The sequence below is a fragment of the Colossoma macropomum genome, unplaced genomic scaffold (genome assembly GCF_904425465.1).
Source record: "Colossoma macropomum unplaced genomic scaffold, Colossoma_macropomum, whole genome shotgun sequence".
Taxonomy (NCBI): Eukaryota; Metazoa; Chordata; class Actinopteri; order Characiformes; family Serrasalmidae; genus Colossoma; species Colossoma macropomum.
In genome coordinates this window covers 20,971,876-20,986,609 of record NW_023494784.1, presented here as the reverse complement: position 1 = coordinate 20,986,609, position 14,734 = coordinate 20,971,876, and the positions used below count along the sequence as shown (strand labels likewise).

At 38.6% G+C, this 14,734-nt stretch overlaps 1 protein-coding gene across 1 annotated transcript; it reads left to right on the top strand.

Moving 5' to 3' along the window:
* The first annotated feature begins 2,097 nt into the window (after positions 1–2,097).
* On the top strand, positions 2,098–14,523 carry sec22a (SEC22 homolog A, vesicle trafficking protein). Its single transcript, XM_036593119.1, has 7 exons — positions 2,098–2,247; positions 4,433–4,628; positions 6,034–6,197; positions 7,200–7,379; positions 7,886–8,004; positions 8,710–8,775; positions 13,348–14,523. Exons 2-7 carry the CDS (start codon positions 4,447–4,449, stop codon positions 13,546–13,548), a joined length of 912 nt encoding a protein of 303 aa, XP_036449012.1. The 5' UTR covers positions 2,098–2,247; positions 4,433–4,446; the 3' UTR covers positions 13,549–14,523.
* Positions 14,524–14,734: the final 211 nt, after the last annotated feature.

Genomic DNA, 14,734 nt, shown 5'->3' with positions numbered 1-14,734 from the left:
AGGCAAACAGTACTCCAAAAATCATAGTGGACATCTGCAGGAATTGTTTCCATTCTGGACTCACCATGTCTCCAAAACTACAAATAGACACCATTTCCATTCCAACAAGCTATTCAGAAGACATTCCAGAAGAAACTCTTCCCTGCCAAGAAACCCTGAATTTAAGTGACTGCAGTTTGATAAATATCACTGGATGTTCTACTGAATCCAGATGGTATGGTCAGCTGAGACAAAAAAGTTTTTTTTGGCTACAAATTCTAGAAGTGTGGTTGGAGTAAAAACAGGCAAAGTCGTGGTGATGGATCAGCCTCATTTGAATGTTTTCAAAATCATACATGCTAGCTCTATATGCATTTCCACCAATAGTCTATTTAACCTTTTACATGGCCAGGGCCTGCCGGCAGACCCAAACTTTTATTACACACTTCTATAAGCTCAACCAGTTTGCATTGAAGTCCTTGTAGTTACTGAATAATAAGCCTTAATATATAATAAGACTGAGATTTTAAGGGGTTAAGGACAGGGTCTCCCCATGTACACATACAGTACATGGGGAGAAGTCAGATCACGCTTCTGTTATTGAATTTCCAGTCAGAAAAAAAGCAGCAGATATATATTTAATAGAGAATTAAATAAAAGCCTTAACAAAGTACATATATATGAAGTTTTCCAGTATTCAGTGTGTCCACACTTTACCTTTATTACACCTTCCATTCTTCTTGGAGACTTGATTTTAGTTTTTTTTTAATTTTGCGGGGACATTTTGCAGTCTTAGAAGTTGGTTGCATATTTTGCTTCTCACAGTCCAAGTAATCCAAACACCTTCAGCGATGTTAGGGGTGGTCAGTCCATTGTTCTGAGAACACCAGCAGCTTCATTGATTAATTTGCAAATTTTCTTCTTTTTTGTCTACTTTTCTCAGTAACGGCTTCTTGACAGCTGCACTTCTTTTCAGACTCATAGTGTTGAGTGTATTCTCACAGTGGAAGGATGGACAGAAACATCTGTGGGTTTTTTCAGATCTGAAGCAAAAGTGGAGCTTGATTTTCTCCATTTTCTCCTCTCTCAAAGATAAAAGCTTTAAGTACTGTTTATCTGAAGGTGACAGCTGTGGTGGTCCACCAGGTCTTGAACAGTTGTTGGGGGTCCCATTTTCTCTTTATCTTTAAATCATTTTTGAAGTCCAGTTTTTGAAGTTGAAGTCCTTATACAAGTGAATTATTTTATATCTCCTCAGAAATGTCTCCTGAAAAATGAATAATGTGTACTTAATGGTCTTTTTGACAGGAAACTAAATAAATGGCAGGTGGTCTCTAACTTTTGCACAGTGCCATGTCCTTAAAGTGAAGTGATGCCTCAGTGAAGCCAGTGAAGCCACCAGTAGTGGGGATTTCTGCATAGTTTGGTGATTTTCCTGTTCAGAACACACCTGATTCAACCCATCAGTTAATTACTTGGTTTAGCTGTTGTGTCAGAACAGGGATATCAGCAAACTTTGCTGGACTATCATTTTCCCAAATGAAGCTGTTATAGATAAAATATTTTCAGTTATAGATAAAATATTATTAGTTGTGCACAACACTCATCACATTCTGTTGTGGTTGTGCTAAAAGTAAAAACATAAAATTTCACAAAACCTGTAGTTATGTTTGTTTGCTTATGTATGTATGTATGCATTCATTTACTGAGACATTAATTCATTCATTCATTCATTCATTAAGTTTTAAAAGTTACCTGTATGAAAATGATCAGGGTGGATTTGTTTATTCTGGGCCATCTGGTATCAAGAGGCATTTTAAGAAACTCTTATTTATTCCAAATTGAACTTACTAATATAATGTTTCTGAGCAAATGGAAATACTGTAAAAGGCTGATTGATTTTTAAAAAATGTTATTTTAGTGTTAAACTGAATAAATAGTTATATCAATCAGGGCCTATAAAAGGCATGTCCCATGATTTAACACACTGTCCCATATGACCTGATGTCCCGTACTAAATCCCTTCCATGTGTTACTGGCGCGCGCGCGCGCGCGCGCGCGCGTGTGTGTGTGTGTGTGTGTGTGTGTTGCCCCGCTCTTACCCACAATGCACGTCGCTCAGCCACGTCAGCGCTCCTGTATGGCTCCATCCTCCCTCAGCGGAGAGAACAGCTACAAACAAGCGGACAGAATGATGCTTATTTTTGGACTTCAGCGGCTGCGAGTGCAAAACTGAGTCCCGTTTATGCAGGACATGCCTCTGCACAGGTCAGCCGCCCTTCTGCTTCTGAACACGTGTGTTGGCTCGTCGTGCGGGCCTCATCCTAATGAAACCACCTCAGGTTTGTCTGAGGTGAACTGTGTGGACTGTCTTAGTTAGGTTAACTGTTATCGTAAATAAGGCGACCTGCGCCGGACAGAGTCTATGAACACCTGACAAGATAAGCTTTAGACAGTGAACTATTTAGCGAATAAAGCAAATCAGAGATTTCAGCGTTGCTGAAGGAAGAGCCCGGTTTTGCGGACTGCTGTGGACAGATGTTGCTTAGGTAGCTAGGTTAGCTAATTAGCAAACCAGTTTCGTAGTTAGCTCGTTTAGCTAAGTTGTGCTACGGATTCTGGAGCGCTGTCAGCGTGTTTATTGTTTTGCGGTTTTGTTTGGAGTAACGTTAGTAGTCAGAAAAATGTCTAGGTAGTCGACTTATTGGACGTGTAAAGGTTTTAAAGCTGTCAATCAACGAGGCTAACTAGCTAGCATAGCTAACATTAGCTACTGAGAGGCAGGCGCTGCCCGGCGGAGCGGTCCGCTCGCTGTTCTCTACAGTCTGGGTAAAGCTGGCCTAGCGCGTTTGTCTCCGTTATCTGTCATGTTGTGGCTGGATTTTGGCTTTCTAAAACGCTGTCGTGCAAACCTGAAGTAAGAAACGAGGCAAATTTAAACGGATGTAAACAAACAGCCACTTAGCCGAGCAGCTAACGGTACCTGAGTTGTCGCGAGACCAACAGAAGGTGCTGTCCGCGGTACTGACCTGACCTGAGCCTGCTTCACCTTGATGTCGTTATTATTTAAAATACCAACTTTTAACCAATTTGTAAACGTAAGCAAATTGCAGCATGTCCCACAGCTGCTTTTACTAGCTGGACCCCTCACTTGAAAAATGAAAATGTTGGTTTAAGTTATTTTCTTGTTTCTCAAATGTAAACGAGCCTACCGTGCTGTCTGAGTGACTGAGTGCACTTTTATCATACACCTTAAACTGACTGACAGCTAAGGTGTTATATCTGGTCAGTGTTCTTTTGGCAGCTTTGTCTCTTCGACTCTGCTGTGATGAATGATCAAAGTTGGACGTGAGCACTTTATCTCCTGTGTTCATGTGGTCATAGTTATATGGTACAACAACCTTTTAGAAATTTGCTTGAATGTTAGGACATTAAGTAACATGTTGGTTGTTGTCTGTAAATCACTTAAAGCATGTTTTTACATGACATCTAATAAGGTATAAATAGTGGAAGTGTAATCAATGAAAGTGGAAAACAGTGTTTTCATTTTGTCATTTACCATGTGGATAATAAATAGAGAAAACTGGCTACTTCATGCCTTTTTGTGTGGATGGATTCACACAGAAAGACTGTAAAAGACACTTATTAGGTGCACTGTTTACCTGGAAAGTAAATTAGAGAAAAGAAGACAGGAGGCAAAGGAGACACAACAGCACAGAAAGGCTTCAGAAAAAAATCATCTGGTGATGAGTGATACTGAAAAAATTCAGTATTGTGTTAGCATAATAAAATTATTGAACCCACTACTTCCTGAGTGCTGCTACTTTGTGGTACAAATCTGCCAGAGGTTGTTCTGATTAAATTGTCTTTTTCCGTTTTCTTTTCTTAAAATTATATTAAAAAAAATCTTTAAATTATACCAGATGGAATAAAATATTTATTTCATTTTTATGAATTTTAAACAGCTCTTTTAGTCTGACACGCTCAGTAAAAACAAACTGCTTGGCAACAGAATCAACACTGTTTTGTGGGCTTTATATCATGGATTTAATTTTTTATTATTTATAAAATATTTTACTAAGAATGTCACTAAAAATGAAAACAAAATAAAAAAAATAACAGTATGTGAAAATCATGGTATACCCGAAGAGACGATGTATCTCCCAGCACTAAACTAATTTATACAATTTTACCTTATTGAGTCAGCAATAGTTAGTTTTCCTGATGCTTATTCACCATTATTCTCCATAGTCCACTTTTATTATTTGCTTTATTTAAAATAACAAATTGATGATTATTCAGTTAAATACCAGAAGTAATGGTAGACTATTTGATAACTAATATAACAGATAATGACAGCCCACATTCTGTTATTAATATGTTAAAATACTAGTTATTCAGTGTCTAAGCTGTAAGTGAAATATTCAGTTCTCATGCTTTCCTGCACTTACAGGTTTTAGCTGGAAGATGTCTATGGTCCTGTTTGCCTCTGTGGTGCGGGTGAGGGACGGCCTGCCTCTCTCTGCCTCCACTGACTATGAGCAGGACAAAGGGCTGCAGGAGACCAAGAAGCACCTCAAAGGCCTGTCAAAAAAACTCAGCCAGTTCCCCGACCGCTGCTCTCTCAAAACAGGCCAATACCATGTCAAGTAAGTGTTATAGCTGTTTCTATGCAGTTGAACACTCCTTTGTAGGTGTGCATATTCTTAAAGAATTGTGAGAGGTAAAGAGAATGGCTGTAGAAAACTTTTAGGTTTTAATCGTATAAGTGACAGCAGTTTAAACATCTTCATAAACCTGAAAATTTCAGATGTTACAATGGTTGTCTCCTTGTTGTCATGGAATTCTTATGCTTTAATCAAGTTAGAATCCTTCTTCATTTGTTTCTCTGCTAAGCAACATGAACTTGACAGAGGACTTCAAAGTGACTTTAGTTGTAAATAGTGTTTAGTTGAAAAGACAGACTCAGATCCTCTGGGAAAGTCAGTGTAGTTGCATTTCAGCATTTGTTTCCATTTTAGGAGTCAGTGTCTCTGAAGTCATGACCATATATAAATTCTAAATGTCTAACTGTGTTTTGGAATGTCACCAGAGCTATTATGAGCTATGGTCAATTAAAGCTGTCTCCTTTCATGCAGCTCCGTACTTTCAGCGGCGTGCAGGATTGCTTTATTATTGTCTGAAAGGACGTTTGCCTCACTCTTGCAATATAACAAAGACAAACTTAAATGTCTTTGTTTGCAAGTGACTTTAACGGAAAGCAATAAGAAGTTCTCCTGTGACATCTCTTCTGTGTCTGGATACAAATTCACTCAGTCAAAATGAACAGAAGCTCTTGAAAGGGAGCAAGGTGGAGTGCCTGCACATCATTTAAATCAGCGGCTAATCCAATGCGAGATTTAAAGTCTTCTTTCGGCGGAGGCTAACACAGATGTATGGCTCCTCTGAGGGCCTCCAGGGCAGCCGTTTTGAAGACTGGCACTCCAGGAGGCTGCTATTCATCACCCCAAACTTCATAAGCAGGCACAAACGCGTCGACTCCCCCCACTTTCCCTCCTTCAGGGGTGTGAGTCATGGAATTGTTTCATCTCTCAGAGGAGACCTTAATAGAGAGAGATGCAATGACAAATTCTGCCCCATTTCCTGTGAGGCTGTCAAGCTGCCTACGCTTAAAAGAAGGAGTAATTGTAGCAGAGTGAGTAATTGATGAATAGATTGGTACGGAGAGGTGCGTTTCCAAGAAATGTGGATATGAACTCTGCTTATTTAGAGTTGCTCGAAAACTTTGTTAAATTTTTGTGATCTTGTTCAGAGTCTCTCACCCACTCTAATCATGAGGCAGGTGCTATTTTCTCATGGTTTTACTTAGCATGGTCAACTAGAATAAGCAGCTTTACAAACAAAACATGATGATGAGTGCATCATCTTTGGCTTTTGTTTAAGAAGTACAATATGTTTTCAGTTAGGGTAGGATGTAGTGAAGTATTGTAACATCATTTGTCACTTCATAATATCATTTGTTTGAGATTAATGCCTCTTGTGTTTATTCCTCAGTTTCACAAGTTCTCTGGGAGTGGGCTACTTGATGGTATGCACAGAGAACTATCCCAATGTCTTGGCGTTCTGTTTCCTGGATGAGTTGCAAAGAGAGTTCATTGTCACATATGACACCAAGCGCATTAACAGCGCTGTCAGGCCGTACTCCTTCATCGAGTTTGGTGAGTGCCCTGCAGAGCCCTTGGGAGAACTGCTAAGGACATCTGTCACATAAGTGCTTTTAGATTTTTATCAAATAAGTGCTTTTAATGGTGTTGTGACAGAGCACATCTGTGATTCTGCACAGGCCTGTAAAAACCATAGTGCACCTATTGTAAATGTGTCCCCTACATTTAACAAATTTTGTTCCCAGTGATAATTGTTGCCCATTCCCACCAACAGTCTAGCTATGCCCATCACATTTGTGCTCAGTTATGTATATGTGATCTAAAATGTACCACAGTTGGCTGGCATCACACTGAATTTACAGTGAGGAAAGAACTAAGCCAGGTTTTCAATCTGTGCATGCTTCCATCTGTCCGTCTGGGCATCCACCTGTCTGTCTGTCCATCCATCCATCCATCCATTCATCCGTCTTTATTGGTTTGTGACATACATACTAAAAGCAGGCAATGTAAAAGTGTTAGAATTATACCAAACCACTCCATCAGAATCAAAGCACTGCTGCGTGAAAGCACAGCTTTATAAAGCTAACTGCATTTTCATTACAGTGAAATGACTGTCTCCATATTTTGGCCACTTTAGTGGTTGCGGTGCTAAACTGTAAGCAAGTTTAGCTGTCAAAAGTAAAAGTGTATGCAAGTGTGTGGCGAGGAAACACTTATGTCACATTCAACAATCTAATTGGCCACCACCTGTCAAAATATACTGTTTGTTTGCGTAAAGCCCCTGTGCCCTGCTGTGACGGTGGTATTGTATATTGCAGTGGTAAGATGCCTAAACATTGCAGTGTTGAAAATTTGCAGCTCTCTATGTGCCATTGCTGAGATTCAAACCTCTAACCAGATTGTGTCACTCAAGAACAGCAAGCCTTAAATTGCCCCTGCAACTTATAGAGAAAGCATACGTACAGCATTTTGGTGCTATCATTGTTGGGCATGGTTGCATTCATTTGTTTAGTTGCACTCATTTGTTTAATTTTTGACTTTTGTTTTTTCTGATAGACAACTTCATTCAGAAGACCAAGCAGCGCTACAACAGCCCACGGTCTCTCTCCACTAAGATCAATCTGGCTGATATGCAGACGGAGATCAAGCTGCGGCCTCCATACCAGCTCACTCCTGAGGACCTGGGCTCAATCAATGGCTTCTCTCACAACACCACCTCCAAATATAAAGGCATAGGTACTGTCTATTAATCTCCTCACTCTTATTGAATATGCTGAGATGCTTAGTAACATGGCTTTGATTGCATGGTTGTAACTGGTACCCACTTGTTTTTATTCCTTATTAGTAATTTTAGCCTTTTCTAATGAGGTATTCTCTCTCCATTCATTCTCTGATTACTTCTAATTGACTCTCCATGGTTGAAAGCTTCAAGAATGGTGTCTGAAATGATTGAGTGCCTCATTGTACCACCATAATTGCACATAATTGTGGAATAGTCTTGTTTTGTCTGAATGTTAACATTAAAAATATGCATTACATTAACATTTAAAGTGTTATCTGTAACTCTGAAAAGCAAAAACATGTCTCTGCTTAATAGTTTAATTCCAAGATATGATGTGCTCACTGTCAAAATCTGTCTCAGAAAAAGGTTCTTTCAGTCTGGTTATTGTCTGGAAATGTGTCATCATGTCATTTTGGTGCAGTGTTCTTCTTGATTTGGTATATTTGTTTTGACCCTACAGCTCCTAATCAAATGTTGGAGCCTGTCACCTTGTCAGGCATTGTGGCATGTGTCCTAAGTGTTTTGTGCGGTGCGCTCAATTTGCTCCGGGGAGTCCATGCCATTGAGAGCATATTACAGGTAAACTTTTTGTTTAAGAATATGCAGTGTTACTAATTAAGAGCTGTTATAATGCACGTTTTCAGGTTTAGTACGAATTTCTATTCCAAGGTCAAGATTTAGTTTGGTTTTAGATTTTAATATATGTTAAAATTGTTTATTCTATGGAGCTGTAATTCTGTAAGTAAACGTTCTTAAGTAAAACTTTTTCAATGCCTACCACACCAACCCTCTTACAAAATAAACCATAAATATCGCAACCCATTGAATTTATAAGTGACCTTAAAATGAAAACCCTGTCATTTGAGTGTGAGTGCGTGCAGTTTAAGCCCCTCCCCTCCCACTTTACCTTAATAGGATGCATCCAGATGTCTATATTTGATCTTTAATAGTGGTTTCCCCAAAAGACAGCAAAGGAGAGACTCTCAGAAGATTTTTTTCTGTTTTTTTTTTTTAAGCTGTATTGAAATCATTACACCCTTATAACTAATGCATAACTACCGTGTAATTACAACTCCGGAATGTAGGACATATGTCGTTCTTCATTGTTGCTATGTAAAACAGTTGCGCATTGCAGTTGATGATCCAGCTCTTCTGTACTTCCAGCCTTCTACCGCAGCTTAATGCATCTAACCATTTAGCACAGGATTTCCTGGTGCAATTTGTCCATGCAGCATATTTCCTTAATGCAGCACCCTGACTCCTGTTTTTCTACTCTATCCGCAGAACGAGGACGAAGACTTTAATTACGTAATTGCCTTTTTCCTGGGTACGGCAGCCTGTCTTTATCAGGTAAGCGAGAGCCGTCCATCAGGCACTCAAGTGACTTACTGCCTGCCTGTCAGCCTCCATTTCCATCAGTGCAGAGCTGCTTTTACCCACTTTTAGGGAAAAGGGTTAAGAACATCAGTGATACATCACCATTGACTTACTCACACCATGTGAAAAGTCTTTATTTATTTATTATTTATTAATTTATTTTTTAATTTTCCTGAAAATGCACTTTTTCTTAATGTCTAGACTTTCTCCTTGAGGGTTTACACCATAAAATCATTGCTTCAAGGTGCTAAAGCCCCCGGAACCTAAATCTGTGTTTTCTTTCTAAGTCTTTCTAAGTAGGTTAATCTTACTCTTGTGATTGAACAGGACTCATTAGGAATGCAGAGATACCACTTTTTCCTTTCCGATACCTAGTACCAACACTGATAACTCTATTTAACCTAATGAGTTTATATAAATATAGACCATATGTAACAAATGAATTAATTTTTGTTGTGCAAAATAGCAAAAAAACAGAATTGAACCTAGGATAACTCTATGGTGTACATGTAAGCAAGCAGCAGCTTCTCTGGCTCAGCAGAAATGGTGCTGAATGTTGTTTCTTCCACATCCACCAAGTGGTATATCACCCAGTATTATTCCCTTCCCATGAAATACTGCTAATATACATATTCAAAGAATGAACTTTCTAGTGCCCAATAGATGGCCAATGCATTTAGCCTAAATCCTCCTTTTCAGTGTAAACTGGGCATTCCTAATCTTGGTGAGTATGTAAGCAGTCATCTCACCAATCATAAGGTTGCTTTAACAAAATGGTCTTCCCTAATGGCCACTTTCTGATGAAGTCGGAGAAGCTTACTACGAGAAAGCTAATGACTAGCAAAAAAAAAAAGCAAGCATAACTGAGCTAGCAAGAACAACATCCATTTATTTGTTAGTTTCATCAGCCGGCCACACCAGCATTTCCTGGATGCACATCCAGCAGTAAAGTGAATAAGAGCCTTACTGGACAGTGTTTTAGTTGGAGTGGAGACAGTGGGATATACAACACCACCTGCTTGCTTCTCCTGTGAAGTTTAGTTCCGTTGCTGTCAGAAATGAACTTTCCAAGAGAAGCAAGAGCAGTCTTAACTTTCAGTGTAAGTTAATTTAACAACCTTTTATTCTAAGGTCTTTGTTCTTTTGGACTATTTATGTTCATCCATTCATGATGAAACTTGGACACAGTGTAAAGAGCATTTTCAAAGTATTGGAAGAAAGAACAAAAAAAAGCAAAAATAGTAAAGCAAGGTTTTCTTCCAACAGTGATATTTAAAGTTTGTTTCACTTATTTCTTCCCACTCACGCTATTGTGTTTCGTTTGAGTGGTGTTGCAGGCTGGGAGTGTTGGACTGAGGGATGTCAATCATGTTTGCTCATCACAATATTAGGACCACCCCCACATAGGTCTTGATCAGAATTTTTTAAGCAGAGGTTTATTACATTTCTGTTCTGTTTTTTTTTTTCCATTCAAACTTTGCTGGATGTTTCATAAAACACTTTATTTTAGTGTTATAATATTTTTAACTTTTTTACTGCTTTATTTACTCTGTTTTTCCCGGCATATGGCCTATAGGTGGCATTCACATTTGTGTTCAGAGCACGAGGGCTCCTCAAGATGCAATTGGCCTCATTTTCAGCGGCTGATAAGGAATGTTACAATCTCCCTGTCCTCTAGCACGGTGCGGCACAGCACACTGCGTACTTGTGACAGAATTGATTGTGTAGCATTGTTCTACGAGGACACTGAGGTACTCATCAATGCTGCGCGGTCGATACTCTGAAAAGATATGGTGACAGGCTACACTTACATCGAAAGAGTGTTCTGGCCTTCACCCTTTGAGGCTAGTGATGATGTTGAGCAGATAGGCTGCACTGTGTTGTGAATTGGGCTTGAATGAATTTAAAATAAAATTGTGGAGAGGAACAAGTAGAAACTGGTTTAAAAACTGACGTCCACTAGGGCTGTCCACTCCAAGATGACTAGTCAAGTAATCAGTCTTCGTTCTTGGTCAACTAAGGTTCTGTTAGTCGACTAAAGCCAGGGTTATACTACAGATTCTCAGTCTGGCTGAGTCTGGGTTAGTTGGCTCTAGTCTGCAGATTTTTGGGTCAGTTGGAGTCGACAGCTGGAGAGAGAATCCTGTAGTGTGGGAAGGGGCGCAGAATCAGGTTTTTGGCCTCACGATTGTGTTTCAGACCAGTCTGAGTTTATCAAACATATTTGATTTTTTCCACCTGACCTGAGCATAATTTAGAAGTGTATACTGATCAATGACTCAATCTGAACGGACTCCTGCAACAGCCAGTGAAAACTGAGAGCGCGAAAGAAGAAAATACAGCAAGTAAACAAAGAAAAATGGCAAAAAGCCACTTGCGTGTGGAGCAAAGCTTTTTAATGAGCTGAGTTTAAGACTCAAGCACAGCTGAGTTTATGTACATTAAAAAACATATATTTAAAAAAATCACACTGATCATATTTTTTAAATCCATGATCCTCACTTCAATATGTTTACCTGCTGCTTCTTTACTGCGTCAGTGCAAATGGCAGAAAAAACAGCAGCAGCAGCGAGCTGCATGTTTATTTGCATTTCGTGGTAATGAGAGAACGAGTGAGTTCCATTCGGTTCCGCAACAGCTTAAAAGTTATGTAGTGTGTGATCCCCAATGTTTCAGGCACCCAAAAAATCCAAAAACCAGTCGGATAGTGTGAGATGCCCAGTCTTTTTATAATCTGTTAAGACTTTAAAAGTCATGTAGTGTACCCACGGTTTAACAGAGTTTAGTTTGGAATATATTTCTCTTTAGTGAATTGTAGTTAAAACTGTATTTCTTGAAATAAGTGTATATGTTTAAGCAGCTGTTAAAACATCTGTTTTACTGAACTTCTAAAGAGCAAATACAAAATTTAAAAAAAAAATCTTTCATATGATCACTTGAACTTTTTTGAACTAAAAATACAAGTTATATCGATACACTCTTCAGTCTTAATTATTACACAAATAAGCAACAAAGGGAATTCACTTGAAAATAAAAGTAATCAATAACATAAAACATAAAATAATGTCAGAACAGAACATGATTGTCTAAAAATAAATAAACAAATAATTAATTAGACAATCATTAAGGGGGGGGGGCATGTATTTCTTACTGCATTAGCAGATCTATAACAGGGCTCCATCTCTTCATAAATGTATCTTTTTGAATTCTTAATAAGTATGTTATTTGTTCCATTTGGTAGACATCCCACACCTTTTGGATCCATAAATTATATGTGGGAGGGTCTGGATTCATCCATTTAATTGTAATACATTTCAGAGCTACCGTTAGTAATATTCCTAGAAGGTATTTCTTGGATCTCCCCTCTAAGTTATCTGGTATTACTCCCAATATTGCTACTCTAGGATCTTGTGGAATATTCTGCTGAAACATTTCCTTAAGAGCATCAAATACTTCGTTCCAGAATATCTGTAAATTAGGGCACAGCCAAAATATGTGAGTATGGTTTCCAATTTGTGCTCCACAATTTCTCCAACATGAACTGTTATGTGTTAGACCCATCTTCGACACTATTTCTGGCGTTCGAAAATATCTGGTGATGACTTTCCATTTGAATTCTCTCCAGATGTTTGAATTGGTCGCTAGACTTGCTTCGGTGCATATTTCGTTCCAAGTACTCTGTTATATCCACATTTAGCTCTGATTCCCATCTCTGCTTTATATTTAAAGAATTATTTAGGTTCATAGATGTGAATATTTGATACAGTTTACAAATTATTCTTTCCCCTCCATTCTTCTTTTGTAATTCCATGAAATAATTTTCTATATGTGTAGGTTTTATAAGTTTTTCCCATTCTTTGTGTGTACTTAGAAAATGTCTCAATTGCAAATATCTAAAAAAGTCTGTTCTGGGGAGAGCAAATTCATTTTCTAGCTGTTCAAATGTCTTAAGGTTACCCCTGTCCAACATCTGATACAGTTTGGTTAAACCATATTCTGACCATCTTTTAAACCCTGTATCCAAACTGTTGGGGATAAAGGTTTTCATATGTCCAATACTTGCTAACACTGAGATTGTCTTGGGCACCCTGAATATTGATTGTAATGTGAGAATCACTTATACAGATACATATTTGAGCATGGCAAAAAGTTTAAAGTTAATCCAGCTTTTATACAGTAATATTTGAGATGAAACTTAAGTGACTGTGTATATGAACATGTAAAAATGCATGCACTTGCAAAAAAACATTAAAAACTTATGTTCTTGTAATTTAAAAAATCAAACAATGATGAATTTTGAATTAATATATTTACGCATAATCACAAAAATCTTTCTAATACAGTGCGTCAACGCAACGCTTTTTTCACAGAATGACACTACTGTATTACTATTGTTGACCTTTTTAGCAGTTTTTTGTTGTCTTCTAGTCTGGCTTTTTGACCAACTAATAAACTTAGTTAAAGACAGTCCTAATGTCCGGAAATCTCGCACACACATCTCGCTTGCACAAAGTAATGCTGCTGCATTTGTGTTTCTCTCCTCAGTGTTACTTATTTGCATACTTCTCAGTCTGGAGAAACATCAAGTCATTCCTGGCCTTTGCTCTGATCTGCCTGTGCAACATGTACCTGTATGAACTGCGCAACGTGTGGCAGGTCCTCTTCCATGTGACGGTGGGGGCCTTCATCACTCTGCAGATCCGCCTGAGGCAGCCACAGGGTAAAGCTCCAGACTATAATGTCTGAAAATGCACCTAACCTGCTGAGAGTCCAGGGAAACATACACATGGCCTCCCTCCACACCATCATCTGCATCTGCAGTCTCCTACACAGCTTAGGACTGTAAGGGAAACACCAGGACACTGAATGATGTGAGTTTCACCATATGTTTAGGACTAAAGAAGTCCCCTTTCAGTAAGACTCTGCAGTGAGTTGGGTGTTAACAGCTGTGGTAGAGTCTGACTGTAGGAGGCATCATACTTAATCAGCTAATTGCTCTGGTTATCCTAAAATATGTGCATTTCTTCATCATTTTAGCATTTTGTTACAAAATTTGAAAGTGCACAGATTTGCATATAATGTTAGTTTGAATAGTAGGTATTAATTTATATTTTTGTTAATTGATGTATCTGCATTTTTTTATGGCATCTTTTGTGATTAGAGATGATTGTTAAAGCAAACAATTATGCAAAGACTTTCTGGATCTTCATACAGATAAAATGTACAAATAGCACACATACAGGCAAGTCACAGAGACCATTTCCTTTTTATATTGTACTCATTCATGCATGCACACGCATCCCAAACTTTAGTGTCATATTTTATATACTTCCAAGCTGCTGTCATCAGTCATTCTTACCCCTAAAGCACATTCAGACATGAGCATGATATGTTCTGCTACAGCTGTCTCAGTAGACTTTGTGCTGCCTGAAGCTTCGCTGGCTGCTGATAGATTCCACTCTCCTTCACAGCCGAGGAGTGGCCTGCTGATGTATAGACTGATATATACACTGTTTGCCACCTGAGGCTTTTGGCTGCCTCACTTCGCTGAGCCTCCACTGGTGTGCACCAGCGCCGGCAAGCAAAACTCTGACAATTGAATGAATGAATACGGTTATATTTGTGTCTGCATCTGGATTGTTCAAAAGAAGTCATGTCCAACAGATGAGTGTTTTTGAATCTGCGAGACCTTCAGTAAAGACAAGTTTGACTTTCTAAGAACGTAATGTATTATTTTTATGCCTGCCTCAATGTTTTTTTTAGTCTTGTATGCCTTTCAGTAACTGTTCACATCATTAACTCAAGCCTGTGATACTGCTAACAGCTGAATGAAATGAACGCGTTCCTCTGTAATTCAATTCTGATAAGTATTCTACAAGTTAACAGTCCTTAAAAAGCAAGAAGTATTGTGGTATGAAATTTGGATGCCCTT

Bases quoted from the DNA above. Each gene is read 5' to 3' on its own strand.
- sec22a (XM_036593119.1), top strand. From the start codon at position 4,447: ATGTCTATGGTCCTGTTTGCCTCTGTGGTGCGGGTGAGGGACGGCCTG. The intron at 7,380-7,885 runs GTACTGTCTATT...TTGACCCTACAG, and splicing joins CTCCAAATATAAAGGCATAG to CTCCTAATCAAATGTTGGAG. The intron at 8,005-8,709 runs GTAAACTTTTTG...CTCTATCCGCAG, and splicing joins CCATTGAGAGCATATTACAG to AACGAGGACGAAGACTTTAA.